Source organism: Bombina bombina, chromosome 3 (assembly GCF_027579735.1).
Source record: "Bombina bombina isolate aBomBom1 chromosome 3, aBomBom1.pri, whole genome shotgun sequence".
In the NCBI taxonomy this organism is placed as follows: Eukaryota; Metazoa; Chordata; class Amphibia; order Anura; family Bombinatoridae; genus Bombina; species Bombina bombina.
In genome coordinates, this window is record NC_069501.1 from 538,618,650 (window position 1) to 538,634,766 (window position 16,117).

General features: G+C 39.0%; 1 protein-coding gene across 1 annotated transcript in view; it reads left to right on the forward strand.

Annotated features, from left to right (window-relative positions):
* The window catches only part of TEKT2 (tektin 2), a 103,555-nt gene that overhangs the window by 38,120 nt on the left and 49,318 nt on the right, over window positions 1–16,117 (forward strand). Inside the window, exons 4-5 of the mRNA XM_053707009.1 lie at window positions 3,240–3,383; window positions 12,024–12,138. Of these exons, the coding sequence (XP_053562984.1) occupies window positions 3,240–3,383; window positions 12,024–12,138 (259 nt within the window). The remainder of the gene's footprint in view (window positions 1–3,239; window positions 3,384–12,023; window positions 12,139–16,117) is intronic.

Sequence of the window (16,117 nt, forward strand, 5' to 3'; positions counted from 1 at the left end):
CAGATACAGCATGCAAGTTTAAACAACTTTCCAATTTACTTCCATTAACAAAATGTGCAGTGTCTTTTTATATTTACACTTTTTGAGTCACCAACTCCTACTGAGCATGTGCAAGAATTCACAGCATATACGTATATGCATTTGTGATTGGCTGATGACTGTCACATGATACAGGGGGAGTGGAAATAAACATAATTTTGCAATTTATTTAACAAAAATTTACTACTAATTTGAAGTTCAGACTAAGTGCTATTGCATTGTCTTCTTATCATGCATTTGTTGATTATGCAAATCTACAGTGTTGACTGGTCCTTTAATTTATGGGTCATTATAGTGAAAAAATGTATGTTCTAATTCACTAGAGCATGTAATTTTAACACCAGCGACACTGCAATACTATGTGTTTAACCCTGCAGAAGTGATAAACACATAATTAATATACCATTCAGGAGCCACAGAGTACTGCAGGTCCAAAATAGACATCACCACTGACTCAATCAGCAACAATAGTCGCCTAACCCAGCTGTGTGACTTGTTTCGGCTTTGGAACATCAGTGCTCTGCTACTTTTGAGTGTTACTTTAACTATGTGTTAACCCATTTGTAGTAGTTAAACACACAGCATTTCAGGGTCACAAGTGTTAAAATGCCCCAATTAATTTTCCCACTATAATGGCCCTTTAAATGTTACATAAGGGCAGGGTCTTCCTAACCTTTTCTTCCAAGTTTTGTGTAAATCTATAATGTCAAATGCATGTAAAATTCTCTATAAAAAGATAATAAAACTATTTAAAATTATAGCAAACACTACTTTCCACACATTCGGCTAGATTTGGAGTTTTGTTGGTAACGACCCGAAAATCTAACGCCGGCTTTTTTCTGGCCGCACCATAAAAATAACTCTGGTATTGAGAGTCCACATAAAGGCTGCGTTAGGCTCCAAAAAAGGAGCGTAGAGCATTTTTAACGCAGCTTCAACTCTCGATACCAGAGTTGCTTACGCAAGCGGCCAGCCTCAAAAACGTGCTCGTGCACGATTCCCCCATAGGATACAATGGGGCTGTTTGAGCTGAAAAAAAACCTAACACCTGCAAAAAAGCCGCGTTCAGCTCTTAACGCAGCCCCATTGTTTGCTATGCGGAAACACCTCCTAAGTCTGCACCTAACACCCTAACATGTACCCCGAGTCTAAACACCCCTAACCTTACACTTATTAACCCCTAATCTGCCGCCCCCGCTATCGCTGACACCTACATTTGATTTTTAACCCCTAATCTGCCGCTCCGTAAACCGCCGCTACTTACATTATCCTTATGTACCCCTAATCTGCTGCCCCTAACACCGCCGACCCCTATATTATATTTATTAACCCCTAATCTGCCGCCCACAACGTCGCCCCCACCTGCCTACACTTATTAACCCCTAATCTGCCGAGCGGACCGCACCGCTACTATAATAAAGTTATTAACCCCTAATCCGCCTCACTAACCCTATAATAAATAGTATTAACCCCTAATCTGCCCTCCCTAACATCGCCGACACCTAACTTCAATTATTAACCCCTAATCTGACGACCGGAGCTCACCGCTATTCTAATAAATGTATTAACCCCTAAAGCTAAGTCTAACCCTAACACTAACACCCCCCCTAAGTTAAATATAATTTAAATCTAACTAAATAAATTAACTCTTATTAAATAAATTATTCCTATTTAAAGCTAAATACTTACCTGTAAAATAAATCCTAATATAGCTACAATATAAATTATAATTATATTATAGCTATTTTAGGATTAATATTTATTTTACAGGTAACTTTGTATTTATTTTAACCAGGTACAATAGCTATTAAATAGTTAAGAACTATTTAATAGCTAAAATAGTTAAAATAATTACAAAATTACCTGTAAAATAAATCCTAACCTAAGTTACAATTAAACCTAACACTACACTATCAATAAATTAATCAAATAAACTACCTACAATTAACCTAACACTACACTATCAATAAATTAATTAAATACAATTCCTACAAATAAATACAATTAAATAAACTAGCGGTCGGCAGATTAGGGGTTAATTATTGTAGGTAGCTGGCGGCGACGTTGTGGGGGCAGGTTAGGGGTTAATAAATATAACATAGGGGTCGGCGGTGTTAGGGACAGCAGATTAGGGGTACATAAGTATAACGTAGGTGGCGGTCGGCAGATTAGGGGTTAAAAAAAATTAATCGAGTGTCGGCGATGTGGGGGGGCCTCGGTTTAGGGGTGCATAGGTAGTTTATGGGTGTTAGTGTACTTTAGAGTACAGTAGTTAAGAGCTTTATAAACCGGCGTTAGCCCAGAAAGCTCTTAACTACTGACTTTTTTCCTGCGGCTGGAGTTTTGTCGTTAGATGTCTAACGCTCACTTCAGACACGACTCTAAATACCGGAGTTAGAAAGATCCCATTGAAAAGATAGGATACGCAATTGACGTAAGGGGATCTGCGGTATGGAAAAGTCGCGGCTGAAAAGTGAGCGTTAGACCCTTTTTTGAGTGACTCCAAATACCGGAGGTAGCCTAAAACCAGCGTTAGGAGCCTCTAACGCTGGTTTTCACGGCTAACGCCAAACTCCAAATCTAGGCCATTGAATTTACAAGTGTGATTGCTTAGTTGGATGTGGTTTTATTCTGTTCTACTTTTTCCTATTACACTTATTGGAATATAAAATTGTGAGTTTAATTGTTGTAATAAAAAGATACATACTAAGCAGTGGGTTATATTTAATATTGCAATATGTATTATTAATCATTTTAAAATGATTTTACCTTTTATTTTTTAATTTTTTTTTAACTTAATTTGTACAAGGTACATTAATTCATGCCACAGCCCCACAAGGGGGCTGTTGTCTCTACAGTAAGGTAATGGAGAAGCTTTTCCTTTGATATGGTTGCTAGGAGACACCTGCTCTAACTTTAGTCAGTTTCTTTCCCATGCTCAGTAGAGGACTAGTGCTGCAAAAATCATGTGAGAGTAGAACTTAAGTTTTTTTTAATGTCAGCTCTCAGTGGCTACACTGAGTATTTCTCATTGCTCATTTAGCAAACTTGCTAAAGTTGTTTGCTGTTTTTTTTAAACTTAATCTGTCTTTTTTTTCATTTACTTTGCTTTTTTTTTTTTTAACTAAAGGAACATTATTTTATTTCCCTTTAAAGAGAAAGCTTAGATGGATAAAATAATCATATAATTTCTCTCCCAGTCTCTTGCAGGAATCCCGTCACCAAATGAACTGGGACCAAAGAAACAAGACAGAGACAGTAGAGATTGATCGGACTTGCCTATCTCTGAATACAAACTCCCCAAACATCTCACTGAAAATTGACCCAACACGTGTACCACATGGGTATGACAGTAAACACAGATAGACAAGCCATAGGCGCCTAATGTCTGCGCATTGTGCATTAGAATGCTTTGTCAGTCATATGTGTAAGATATTAAGGCATTTATATTGTACTAGTCCTACAGCCCGTTCACACGGGCCATTTTTTGCAGTACAGCGGTCCCACCCCTTGCTCTCTCTCTCCCCCTCTGTTTTGTGCTCTCTCCCCTTCTCTTTTGCGCTCTCTCCCCTTCTCTTTTGCGCTCTCTCCCCTTCTCTTTTGCGCTCTCTCCCCCTCTCTTTTGCGCTCTCTCCCCCTCTCTTTTGTGCGCTCTCTCGCTCCACCTTTGTTTTGCTCTCTCTCTCTCTCCCCTCTCTTTTGCTCTCTCCCCCCTCTCTTTTGCGCTCTCTCCCCTTCTCTTTTGCGCTCTCTCCCCTTCTCTTTTGCGCTCTCTCTCCCTCCACCTCTCTTTTGCTCTCTCTCTCCCCCTCTCTTTTGCTCTCTCTCTCCCCCTCTCTTTTGCTCCCTCTCTCCCCCTCTCTTTTGCTTTCTCTCTCCCCCTCTCTTTTGCGCTCTCTCTCCCCCCTCTCTTTTACGCTCTCTCTCTCCCCCCTCTCTTTTGTGTTCTCTCTTTTGTGCTCTCTGTCTTCCATGGTTTTCTTTGTTAAAGAGAAACCTAGGTAGGTGTCGGCTGCACTACATGGCAGGAAATAGTGCTGCTATCCAGTGCTCTTGCAAATGGATAACATTCTGCTGCCATATAGTGTACCTGGCAGGTGTACACTGAGCTTATATCCCTGCTTTTCAACAAGATACCAAGAGAAGAAACAAAATGTGGGATTCATGTCCCTTTAACAGCTCATGATTTCAGGAGTACAGGTAGTTCAGTGCAAATAAATTATTAAGCAACTCAGTGGCGGACCTAATGAACAGAGGGCCATGGTGCAAGATGTATACATATGAGTCTTTGATTGGCTGATGACTGTCACATGATACAGGCAGCCAGCAACTTGAAGTACATTTTGAAATTTATCAGAAAAAAAATCTACTGCTCATTTAAAGTCATAGGGGCCGATTTATCAAGCTCCATACAGAGCTTGATGCACAGAAGTTTTGAAGCAGTGGTCTTAAGACCGCTGCTCCATAACTTGTCCGCCTGCTCTGAGGCCGCGGACAGAAATTAACCTGATCAAATAGGATCGGGTTGATTGACACCCCCCTGCTAGCGGCCGATTGGCTGCGAATCTGCAGGGGGCGGCATTGCACCAGCAGTTCACAAGAACTGCTGGTGCAATGATAAATGCTGACAGCGTATGCTGTCGTCATTTATCGATGTGTGGCGGGCATGATACTTGTAATGTCCTTACATAGCAAACATTAACTCTTTATATGAATGATGCACTTGCAACTTCTAAATGTAAACTGGCACTTTATTTACTGCATGACATAGCAAGGTGCTCCTGTAGATTTGCACACAGTAATATGGATATTTACACATATATAGTCCTTTATAATGAATGGCTGCTGCACTCCTTATATTAGCAGTCCTGTACACTGTGTATGCAGCACTATAGTAAACCAGGGTAACTGATAACTGTATAACTGTTAACTGTATAACTGCAATATAACTTATAATGTGTAACTGACAGTTCTTACTCTTCCTGACTGGCTGATGCTGTATCCTCTGCAGTGATCTGTAGCTGACATTACATTTATTAGTATCAGCAATTGTCCAAGCTCAGGTTCAATCCTTGTACTTTATAACTGCATCACAAACTGTCACAAGATGGCTTCTCTGAACTGTACTGATTCTAAGCACAGCCCACTTGATGACATCATCTTTGTATGGAAGCCTCAATGTGCCCTTTGACCAAACCAGGAAGTAAGCACAACACTACATCTCCTTTCCTACTTATTTTTTTTTATTTATTTTTTTAAATAAACTTAACTGCACAACAACAACCGTAAGATAAATCAGTCTTCTCCAGCATCCTCTTGTATTGTGGACGTGAAAGCTGCTTCTTGTTTCTTACGTTGACGAAAGTTTCTCTGATATGTTGCATGTTGTCTCCGGCGAGTGTCTCTGAGATTAACTTCAGGAGACCAACGAACAACAGGTGTTCGTTGCCTGGGAGTACGAGCATGACTATTGTGGTCCTGGATAGAATTTCCTGACTCATCATTACAAGGTTCTTCTACTGAAGCTGGTATTTATGAGTCATCTTCTGTAGTTGAGTCAGAGCCTGTGTTTGGATCATGCCAAACACCACCCCAGATATCAAAGTCATTGTCTGATTGCATTTTTATGTGATGGTCCTCACCAGCCTGTTTTCTCCTCTCTAGCCGTGGTCGTAGTTGGTTCACATGGCGGCGACACACACCTGATGGAGTGGTTATAACATACATCTTTGGGCCCTCAACCTGGGCAACAACACCTGGTGCCCATTTTTCCTCTGTATGGTACACCCTATACCAAACCAAGTCTCCTTCTGTATAGGTCCGTGAAGGTTTTCCCACTCTCATTTTATCTTGCATGATTCGGACTGTTTCTGCTACATCTGGTGTCATTAAATCCAGCTTTGTACGGATCTTCCTGCCAAACAATAGTTGAGCTGGGGAAACTCCCGTGGTGGGGTGTTGAGTAACCCTATATTGTTGCAAAAATTGTAAAATGTTTTTAGTATTAACCTGCTTCTCTGCTTTTAGCGCTTTCAGTGCCCTTTTAAAGGTTTGGACAAATCTCTCTGCTTGCTCGTTGGTGGCTGGGTGATATGGTGCCGTCCGATGATGGTGAATTCCATTCGTATGTAAAAAATTCTGGAAGTCTTGTGACACAAACTGGGGACCATTGTCTGTGACCAGTTTTCTTGGCAACCCAAATACTGAAAACAGTCTTTCTAATGCTGATATGACTTCAGTAGTTGTAGTCCTTGTCATTGGAATTACTTCTGGCCACTTAGAGTGTGCATCAATTATGATTAAGTATGAGATACCATCAATAGGACCGGCAAAGTCCAAATGTAGTCTCTCCCAATGAGTAGTAGGCCAGTCCCATGGTTGTACAGCTCCTCGTGTAAGCTGTCCTTGAGCTTGAACACACCCCTTGCATGCCATAACATAGTTCTCAATGTCCTTATCAATGGCCGGCCACCAAACATGACCCCTAGCCTTCTGTTTCATTCTGACAATGCCTGGGTGTCCTTCATCAAGGAGTTTTAACGTAGCTTGCCGTAGCCCATTAGGAACCAGAACTCTCTCACCCCATAAAATACATACATTTCTGAGTGTGAGTTCTTTCGCTCGTAGTATGTATGCTCGCTGCACATCACAGCCAGTTCTTGGCCAGCCATCTCTCAAATACTTTGCCAGAAGTTGTAATTCAGTATCACAAGCTGTCTCCTTTGCAATTTGTTTGGCATGTACTATACCCGTAAAACACACACTTGGAAGGCTTTCTTGAACAACTGGTAAGGAATTCATTAGTGGTAGCCTGGACATGGCATCAGCATTGCCATGGAAATCATGGGCCCGGTATTTGATGCAGTAATGATATGCCCCCAAAGTTAGAGCATACCTTTGCAATCTAGCCGCTGTAGTGGTTGAAATTCCTTTCCTTGGATTAAAGATGGTCAGCAGTGGCTTATGGTCAGTTAAAAGAGTAAATTGTCTCCCATAAATATAGTTATGGAACTTCTTAACAGCCCATACAATGGCCAATGCTTCCTTGTCTAATTGGGAATAGTTCTTCTCTGCCGTCGTTAGAGAACGGGAAGCAAAGGCTACCGGTCGGTCTGTCCCATCTGGCATTGTGTGTGACAATACAGCCCCTAAACCATAAGGTGAAGCATCACATGCTATCATGAGTGGTTTCTGAAGATCATAGTGCATTAACATGCGGGAACACAGGAGTAGGTTCTTGGATTCCTGGAAGGCTTTATTGCATTCACTGCTCCACAACCAGGATCGATTTGTCTCAAGAAGCTGATGTAGTGGGTGTAACGTATGGGCTAGCTGGGGAAGAAAACGGTGGTAATAGTTAAGGAGACCAAGGTATGATCGTAGTTGTGATGCATTCTGTGGTATAGGAGCTTCTTGCAAGGCCTTGACTTTGTCATCAGCAGTGTGTAGACCATGACAATCTATAACATGGCCACAAAATTCTAATTTTTCACGCATGAAAGCACACTTCTCCAAGTTGACCTTCAACCCGTAGGTCATTAGCCGCTGCAGTACCCTCTCTACATTGTGTCAATGTTCTTCCTCCGTCCTGCCCGTGATTAACATGTCATCTAAAAGGCATTGGACATAGGGTAGTCCATTTAACAGTTCTTCCATGGTGCGTTGCCAGATGGCTGGTGCAGGAGCAATGCCAAAGACCATACGATTATATTGAAATAAACCACGGTGAGTATTGATGGTGAGTAACCTGCGGGAATCTGGATGTACTTCAAGTTGAAGGTAAGCATTTTTTAAATCAATCTTTGTGAAATGTTGTCCCCCAGCTAAGTTAGCAAAAATCTCTTCTGTTCTGGGTAATGGATACTTATCCACTGCTAACTGTTCATTCAACACCATCCTAAAGTCTCCACATATTCAGATCTGTCCATCTTTCTTTCTTACCGGTACAATAGGAGAAGCCCACTCACTACGATGCACTGGGGTTATAATCTTTAACTCTTCTAACCTCCTCAGTTCAGCATCAACTACTGCCCTTAAAGCAAATGGCACATGGTTATAACATACATCTTTGGGCCCTCAACCTGGGCAACAACACCTGGTGCCCATTTTTCCTCTGTATGGTACACCCTATACCAAACCAAGTCTCCTTCTGTATAGGTCCGTGAAGGTTTTCCCACTCTCATTTTATCTTGCATGATTCGGACTGTTTCTGCTACATCTGGTGTCATTAAATCCAGCTTTGTACGGATCTTCCTGCCAAACAATAGTTGAGCTGGGGAAACTCCCGTGGTGGGGTGTTGAGTAACCCTATATTGTTGCAAAAATTGTAAAATGTTTTTAGTATTAACCTGCTTCTCTGCTTTTAGCGCTTTCAGTGCCCTTTTAAAGGTTTGGACAAATCTCTCTGCTTGCCCGTTGGTGGCTGGGTGATATGGTGCCGTCCGATGATGGTGAATTCCATTCGTATGTAAAAAATTCTGGAAGTCTTGTGACACAAACTGGGGACCATTGTCTGTGACCAGTTTTCTTGGCAACCCAAATACTGAAAACAGTCTTTCTAATGCTGATATGACTTCAGTAGTTGTAGTCCTTGTCATTGGAATTACTTCATCAGCAGTGTGTAGACCATGACAATCTATAACATGGCCACAAAATTCTAATTTTTCACGCATGAAAGCACACTTCTCCAAGTTGACCTTCAACCCGTAGGTCATTAGCCGCTGCAGTACCCTCTCTACATTGTGTCAATGTTCTTCCTCCGTCCTGCCCGTGATTAACATGTCATCTAAAAGGCATTGGACATAGGGTAGTCCATTTAACAGTTCTTCCATGGTGCGTTGCCAGATGGCTGGTGCAGGAGCAATGCCAAAGACCATACGATTATATTGAAATAAACCACGGTGAGTATTGATGGTGAGTAACCTGCGGGAATCTGGATGTACTTCAAGTTGAAGGTAAGCATTTTTTAAATCAATCTTTGTGAAATGTTGTCCCCCAGCTAAGTTAGCAAAAATCTCTTCTGTTCTGGGTAATGGATACTTATCCACTGCTAACTGTTCATTCAACACCATCCTAAAGTCTCCACATATTCAGATCTGTCCATCTTTCTTTCTTACCGGTACAATAGGAGAAGCCCACTCACTACGATGCACTGGGGTTATAATCTTTAACTCTTCTAACCTCCTCAGTTCAGCATCAACTACTGCCCTTAAAGCAAATGGCACAGTTCGTGCTTTGAAAAACTTTGGCCTTGCTCCAGGTTTTAACTGTAACCGTACCCTTTTGTTCTTAACTTTTCCCAGAACACTTTCAAACACCGGGGCATATTTGGTCTTAATGTTCTGAATCCACTGGGCACGATCAACTCCAATATGATGAACTTCACTGTTTTTGAGGCTCTCAGGCATGCCAAGGGCCCGTATCCAGTCCCTTCCATAAAGAGGTGGGCCACCTGATTTTAGTATATATAGTGTAAGATTGGCAGTTTTACTGTTTGTACACACAGATACAGATGCACACCCCAGTGGCGTCAAGACTTCTCTGGAGTATGTTTGTAGCTTCAAGGTAGTGGGCTGCAGCAATACTGGAATTTTCAGCTGTTTCCAATCTTTAATTGTCATAACTGAAACTGCAGCCCCAGTATCTAAGTCCATGGTCAAATCTTTTCCTTCAATATTAACATGAACGGTCAAAGGCTCAGACCCTGCTGTCATGGTGTATACAGTCAAACTCTGAACAGTCATTTCCTCTTCTGAATCTGATGTGGCTCCCTTATAAGCCATGTGGTAATTTCCCTTCTTATGAGTTTTGCTTGAGACACTCTGCTGAGATCCTCTGCAAGCCTTCTTTAAGTGTCCTATTTCACCACAGCCATGACAACGAGCATTTTTAAATCTGCATTCAGAAGCTGCATGATTCTGTGCTCCACATCTGTAACAGTTAATAGGCGATGCTGCTTTTGCTGAATATTTACTGGCTGGTTTAGTCTGTTGCTTCACATTAGAGAAAAATACCTGTTCTTCCTTAGTGTGAGAATGCGTCTGCAGTAAACTAGTGTCTCGTGTGGCCTGTTCCAAAACAGAAGCAATCTCTAGTGCTTTATGGAAGGTCAGGTTCTCCTCTGTCAAAAGTCGCCTTTGAATAGATTCTGTACTGATACCCATAACAAACTGATCTCTAAGGGCAATATTCAGATACTCCCCAAAAGCACAGGTGCTGGCCAATTTCTTTAAACTGATTGCAAATGTAGATACAGTCTCTTGTACCCCTTGGCGCCTGCTATAAAACTTGAACCGCTCAGCAATCTCTAATGGCCGTGGTTGGAAATGTTGTGTTAATATCTGTATTATTTCAGACAAAGACTTGGTGGCTGGCTTTTCTTGGTGTAGCAGATCTTTTAGAATCTCATATGTTTTAACACCAATAGTTGTCAGACAGACAGCAACAGACTTAGTATCTCCAATGTCATTGGCAAGTAAATACTGCTGTAACCTTTCAGTCCAGGAAACCCAGTTATCTGTGTCAGGGTCAAATTCATTCAATGCTCCAAATACAGCCATTATAGCGTGAGTTTGTGGTAGTATACTCGTCACCAGATGTAATGTCCTTACATAGCAAACATTAACTCTTTATATGAATGATGCACTTGCAACTTCTAAATGTAAACTGGCACTTTATTTACTGCATGACATAGCAAGGTGCTCCTGTAGATTTGCACACAGTAATATGGATATTTACACATATATAGTCCTTTATAATGAATGGCTGCTGCACTCCTTATATTAGCAGTCCTGTACACTGTGTATGCAGCACTATAGTAAACCAGGGTAACTGATAACTGTATAACTGTTAACTGTATAACTGCAATATAACTTATAATGTGTAACTGACAGTTCTTACTCTTCCTGACTGGCTGATGCTGTATCCTCTGCAGTGATCTGTAGCTGACATTACATTTATTAGTATCAGCAATTGTCCAAGCTCAGGTTCAATCCTTGTACTTTATAACTGCATCACAAACTGTCACAAGATGGCTTCTCTGAACTGTACTGATTCTAAGCACAGCCCACTTGATGACATCATCTTTGTATGGAAGCCTCAATGTGCCCTTTGACCAAACCAGGAAGTAAGCACAACACTACAATACTCTACATCGTATCATGTCCGCTCGCACATTAATAAATATGCCCCTAAGAGTAAGTTCTATTGCATTGTCTTTTATATTATACACTTGTTGATTATGCAATTCTACTGATTAATGGTCCTTTAAATTACAGGAAATAGGGCAAAATAAATAATGAACGTATATTGCAATGTTGTTATACTGCATAATTAAAGATGTAAAGTTTCATGAATGAGTGCCTGTTTTTTAAAAATACTATTAAAAACAGGGGCACTTTCATTCATGAAACTTTACATTGCAGCATTTAAAAAAAATAAAAAAATACTTAATGTTTCTTTAGCAAACCCAGACCGCGATTCTCCGCCCGCAGTTCCTCTGTATTTAACACTTCAATGACGAAACCGGCTTCCTCCAATCACGGCGTGGCCTCACGAGATGTATGCTCTGGGGTGCACGCCATGATTGGAGGAAGCCGGTTTCGTCATTGCTGAGGTAAGTACAGAGGAGCTGCAGGTGGGGGATCGCTGGTCCGGGTTTGCTAAAGAAAAGGTAAGTATTTAAAAAAAAATGCTGCAATGTAAAGTTTCATAAATCAATGTGCCCCTGTTTTTAATAGTATTTTTAAAAACTGGGCACTCATTCATGAAACTTTACATTCAAGCATTTTATATAATAATCTCAAAATGTTTAATGTATTGATCAAGTCTTTGCTACACCTAAATAAATAAACTATTTTGATTGTGTGTTTTAGTAATTTATAAAGTGCAGTGAAATATAATAACAAATCAAACTAAAGAAAAGTTATTGGGAATAGGAACCTGTCATTTACAGTCCCTAATATCAGCTTCTACCCTCCTATCAGGACAAGCACTCCTCAAGAGTGGGAGCAGTACAGCCGTTACAGCAAAGACAGAGCAGAGGCGGAGATCAGAGCCTCTTCACAGCTAAGAGAAGTCATTGCTAACACAATTGCCCAGGTAACTATGAACCACATGATTTATAAGAGACAGTGAAGTCCAACTTTTTTGTTATGCATTATAAACATATTTAAATATGAGAATTTAAAAAGACAACATCTGAAAATGTTATATTTTGTTATGACAAACTCATATTTATAAATGCATGTCCAAATCCAATCTGTTTTGTTCAGTGCTGTCATAAGTAAATTAGCTAATCATTAAGAGCAGTTGTCTCCAACTTTGCCAACAGGTCAATAATTGAGGATATTTTCAATTGACCATGTGTAGTCCAGCTGTAATCATGGAGACAAAATAAATCCCAAGCAGTGCTTTTTCCCCATCTAATTCCCTCCTGTTGACATGAACTGTGCACTAAAGTTGGGAACCACTACTGTAGAGGGATTAAATATAAAAACATTGCGTGTGTAGCTCCTCTGGCAGAATCTTCATAGCAAAGGTTGCAATTGTTAAGAAAAACAGTGTTTTTCATATATCTACTTCAAAGGGGTTTTCTGGGTGGCTGTTGTAGGCTTATTGCCCAGGGCTTTGGACCTTGTCTTTTGGATTTCATATTCCCTCATCTTATTTATGTTCCCTGGATCCTATTGTTGTATCCTACAGATCTGTTTCATGAATCATGTCTTCTGCCAGCCATTCATGTAACCTGTCCTGTTCTCTTTATTCTGTCTCTTGATTCTATTCTGTTATATTTCTACTTCAAACAATTTGGAAAACAGCACACCTATCCTTTGTTGAGGGGCACGGAATGTCAGACTTGCCAGGTCTACTTGTACAGTCAAATAACAAAATGTATTCCAGCCTCCAAGTTGGTAGAAAAAGCCTTTATTCTTTCATATAGGGTCCAAAGGAAAAAACATACGTTTCAGGCTTGCTTTTAGGCCCTTAGTCATCTTTACATGACTAAGGGCCTAAAGCAGGCCTGAAACATTGTATGTTTTTTCCTTTGGACCCTATATGAAAGAATAAAGGCTTTTTCTACCAACTTGGAGGCTGGAATACATTTTGTTATTTGACTATTTCTACGTCAGCCTTGTTTTTAGATGGTCCTGTTGCTAGTTTTGTTCCAATTCTTGGTTATGCCTGATTATGGTGCACTCTTCCTGGTTCATTCACAATTATGGGCAATCCCATTTCTGCACCTCACCTTTTATTAGGCTATTAAAAGGGACAGTAATGTCATAATTATAAAGTCATGATTTAGATAGAACATACAATTTTAAACAACTTTCCAATTTACTTCTATTATTTAATTTGCTTCCTTCTCTTGTTATCCATTGCTGAAAGGTTTATCTAGGAAAGCTCAGGAACAGCAAATATCCTAGGTTCTAAATGCTGATTGGTGGCTGGCTGCATATATATACTGATTGTCATTGGCTCACCCATGTGTTTTGTTAGAAACCAGTAGTGCATTGCTGCTCCTTCAACAAATTATACTGTATAATGTATTTTCTACCTAAATCATGAAAGAAAAAAATGTGGGTTTCATGTCCCTTTAATTATATGTCCTGTATAATACAAATAACATCATTTGTACCCTCCTAGGACCCCATAAAGATTAACGGAAGTGCCTTTATTCAAAAGACTGTAAACCTAATTAGACCATTACAAAGCTATTAAAAACATGCATATTACAATAGAACAGAGAGCAGATAATACTCATAGCATCTATAATCCAATGAGTTAGCTTTTATTTTTATAGTGGCTGGCTAAGTTTGGCCTGGTCATATTTCTGCTACTTTGGAACAGCCCAATTCATGCTCATTTTCTATTTTCTTTTCCCATTTACTTAATGTTTCTTGCCAATTGTATCTAGTAAAGATAAAAGATGCTGGTGCAATTGTGTTTGGATTTTTAAGATATTAAAAGGACCAACACTAACAAATATACACTCCAAGCTCTTACACTTATATCTGCATCCTTTTCTCCATCTCATCACTTGCCACATGCCTACTCCAGCACTTCAGTTAGTCTATTATTCTTCCAATCAATCACTACTTTTACAAATGTGGATTTTGTGTAGGGCACACAATATTCCCCCCTGCATATTTATCCCTTTAATACATTTATTAATGAAGCATTACAGAATGTTACTAGAATATGTATATTTTTCTTAGATGTTTTTGACATTACATATTCTCAAATAATTTAATGAAGTTTAATATGTTGTTTAAATGAATAAAGAGAAAAATATTATGAACTGGTTTGGCTCACAGGTGTCCAAAAACTCAACGTGAATGTGAAAAAAGAATATCAGCTGGAATGTTGTCTGGTATTCCACTAAACTGATGATAGCGGTGTAATATTAATGACAGGTTTAGATGGGTTTTTAAAATATATTTTCTGTTTGATACTTGTTTTTTAAATACATGCTGGCATGAATATAGCATATAAAACATAACAAATTGTAAAAATTGGTCTGGAGTCAATTTATTTAAAGTTGCCTGAAAACCTGGCACTGCTACTGTGAAAGAACATTAACAGTTGGATTCATGTATTGCATTCCATTAAATTGGATATTTATATATATATTTATTTTTTTTATTTTTTTTAAATAACTTTTATTGAGTTTTCATAATAAAACATTTTGATACAAATCAAATTATTAACAAAACTAGTTCAGTCTGTAAAAGTGTCATAAGCAAAATACAAATATCGGGATTTTACTCCGAATAGTGTTTCTCAATAAATCAGATATGCATCACAACATTCCACCACGTACATTGGATACCACATCTCACATTATATTTCCTCCAATCCTTTCCTTCTCTTTGGAATTCGGTCTCATCCGCCTTACCCCTTCAATATACATAATGCATGGTTCCCAAAGATCAATAAAACGATCTTTAGTGTTTAATAATTCTGCCGTAGCGCTTGACATAGTGTAATGATATTCTATTCTCTTTTCGATATAATCAAAGGAGGGGACATCAGTTTTCCAAAATTTAGCTATACACAAGCACGTGACAGTACAAATTATATTAACTAATTTGGAGTGCCTCTTTAGAGGTCCGTCTAAGGGGAAATGTATTAAAGCCTGCTCTGGGGAGAGGGCGATATCTGCTTCTAATATTTCACTTATAAGGGCCGAGACATGATCCCACACCCGCTTGACCCTGTCACAGTGCCACCACATATGTAAGTAGGTACCTATTTCATTGCATCCTCTGTAGCAATGATGATGTTCCCTGTCCTCTGCCTTGGCCAATCTAGTAGGGTAAAGATACCACCTATGTAGTACTTTTAAGAAGTTTTCTGATATTTATATATTTTATAGTTACTTTGTATGCCTGTGTTGGCAAGGTTATAGCATACAGAACCTGGTGATTTCATATATATATATATATATATATATATATATATATATATATATATATATATATATATATATACACAAAAAGGTAGTAGTGATACAATATTTGATGATATACTGTCAAAATAAGTTGATTGTAAATTTCAGTCAACAAAAATATATAATCAAATATACATATACTCCCATCATAATAAAAACTTTATGAGAGGGTCTTATAATCACAGCATTTACGCTCAATCTAAATGAGGTAAATAAAGCAGGTTTTTTAATCCTCCTGTGGATCTTTTAATACCCTCAAACAAAAATGAGATGTGTAAAAATTCTGAATTAAATGGTAACATCCGTAATACTGACAATCAAAGAATGTATCAAAAAATATTTACAAGAGTGATCATTTCTGCTATTTAAGCAGCTTTAGAGTATGTTAATAGATGTTGTCTAACATTTTTCCTTAAATATGTCTCCTAATATTATATCTTCTTTTGAAGAAGGCTTGGTCCTTTGAAACACATTAGGAGATATATTAAAGGGACACTGAACCCAAATTTCTTCTTTTGTGATTCAGATAGAGCATGCAATTTTAAGCAACTTCTAATTTACTCCAATTATCAATTTTTCTTCATTCTCTTGCTATCTTTATTTAAAAAATAAAGCATCTAAGCTAAG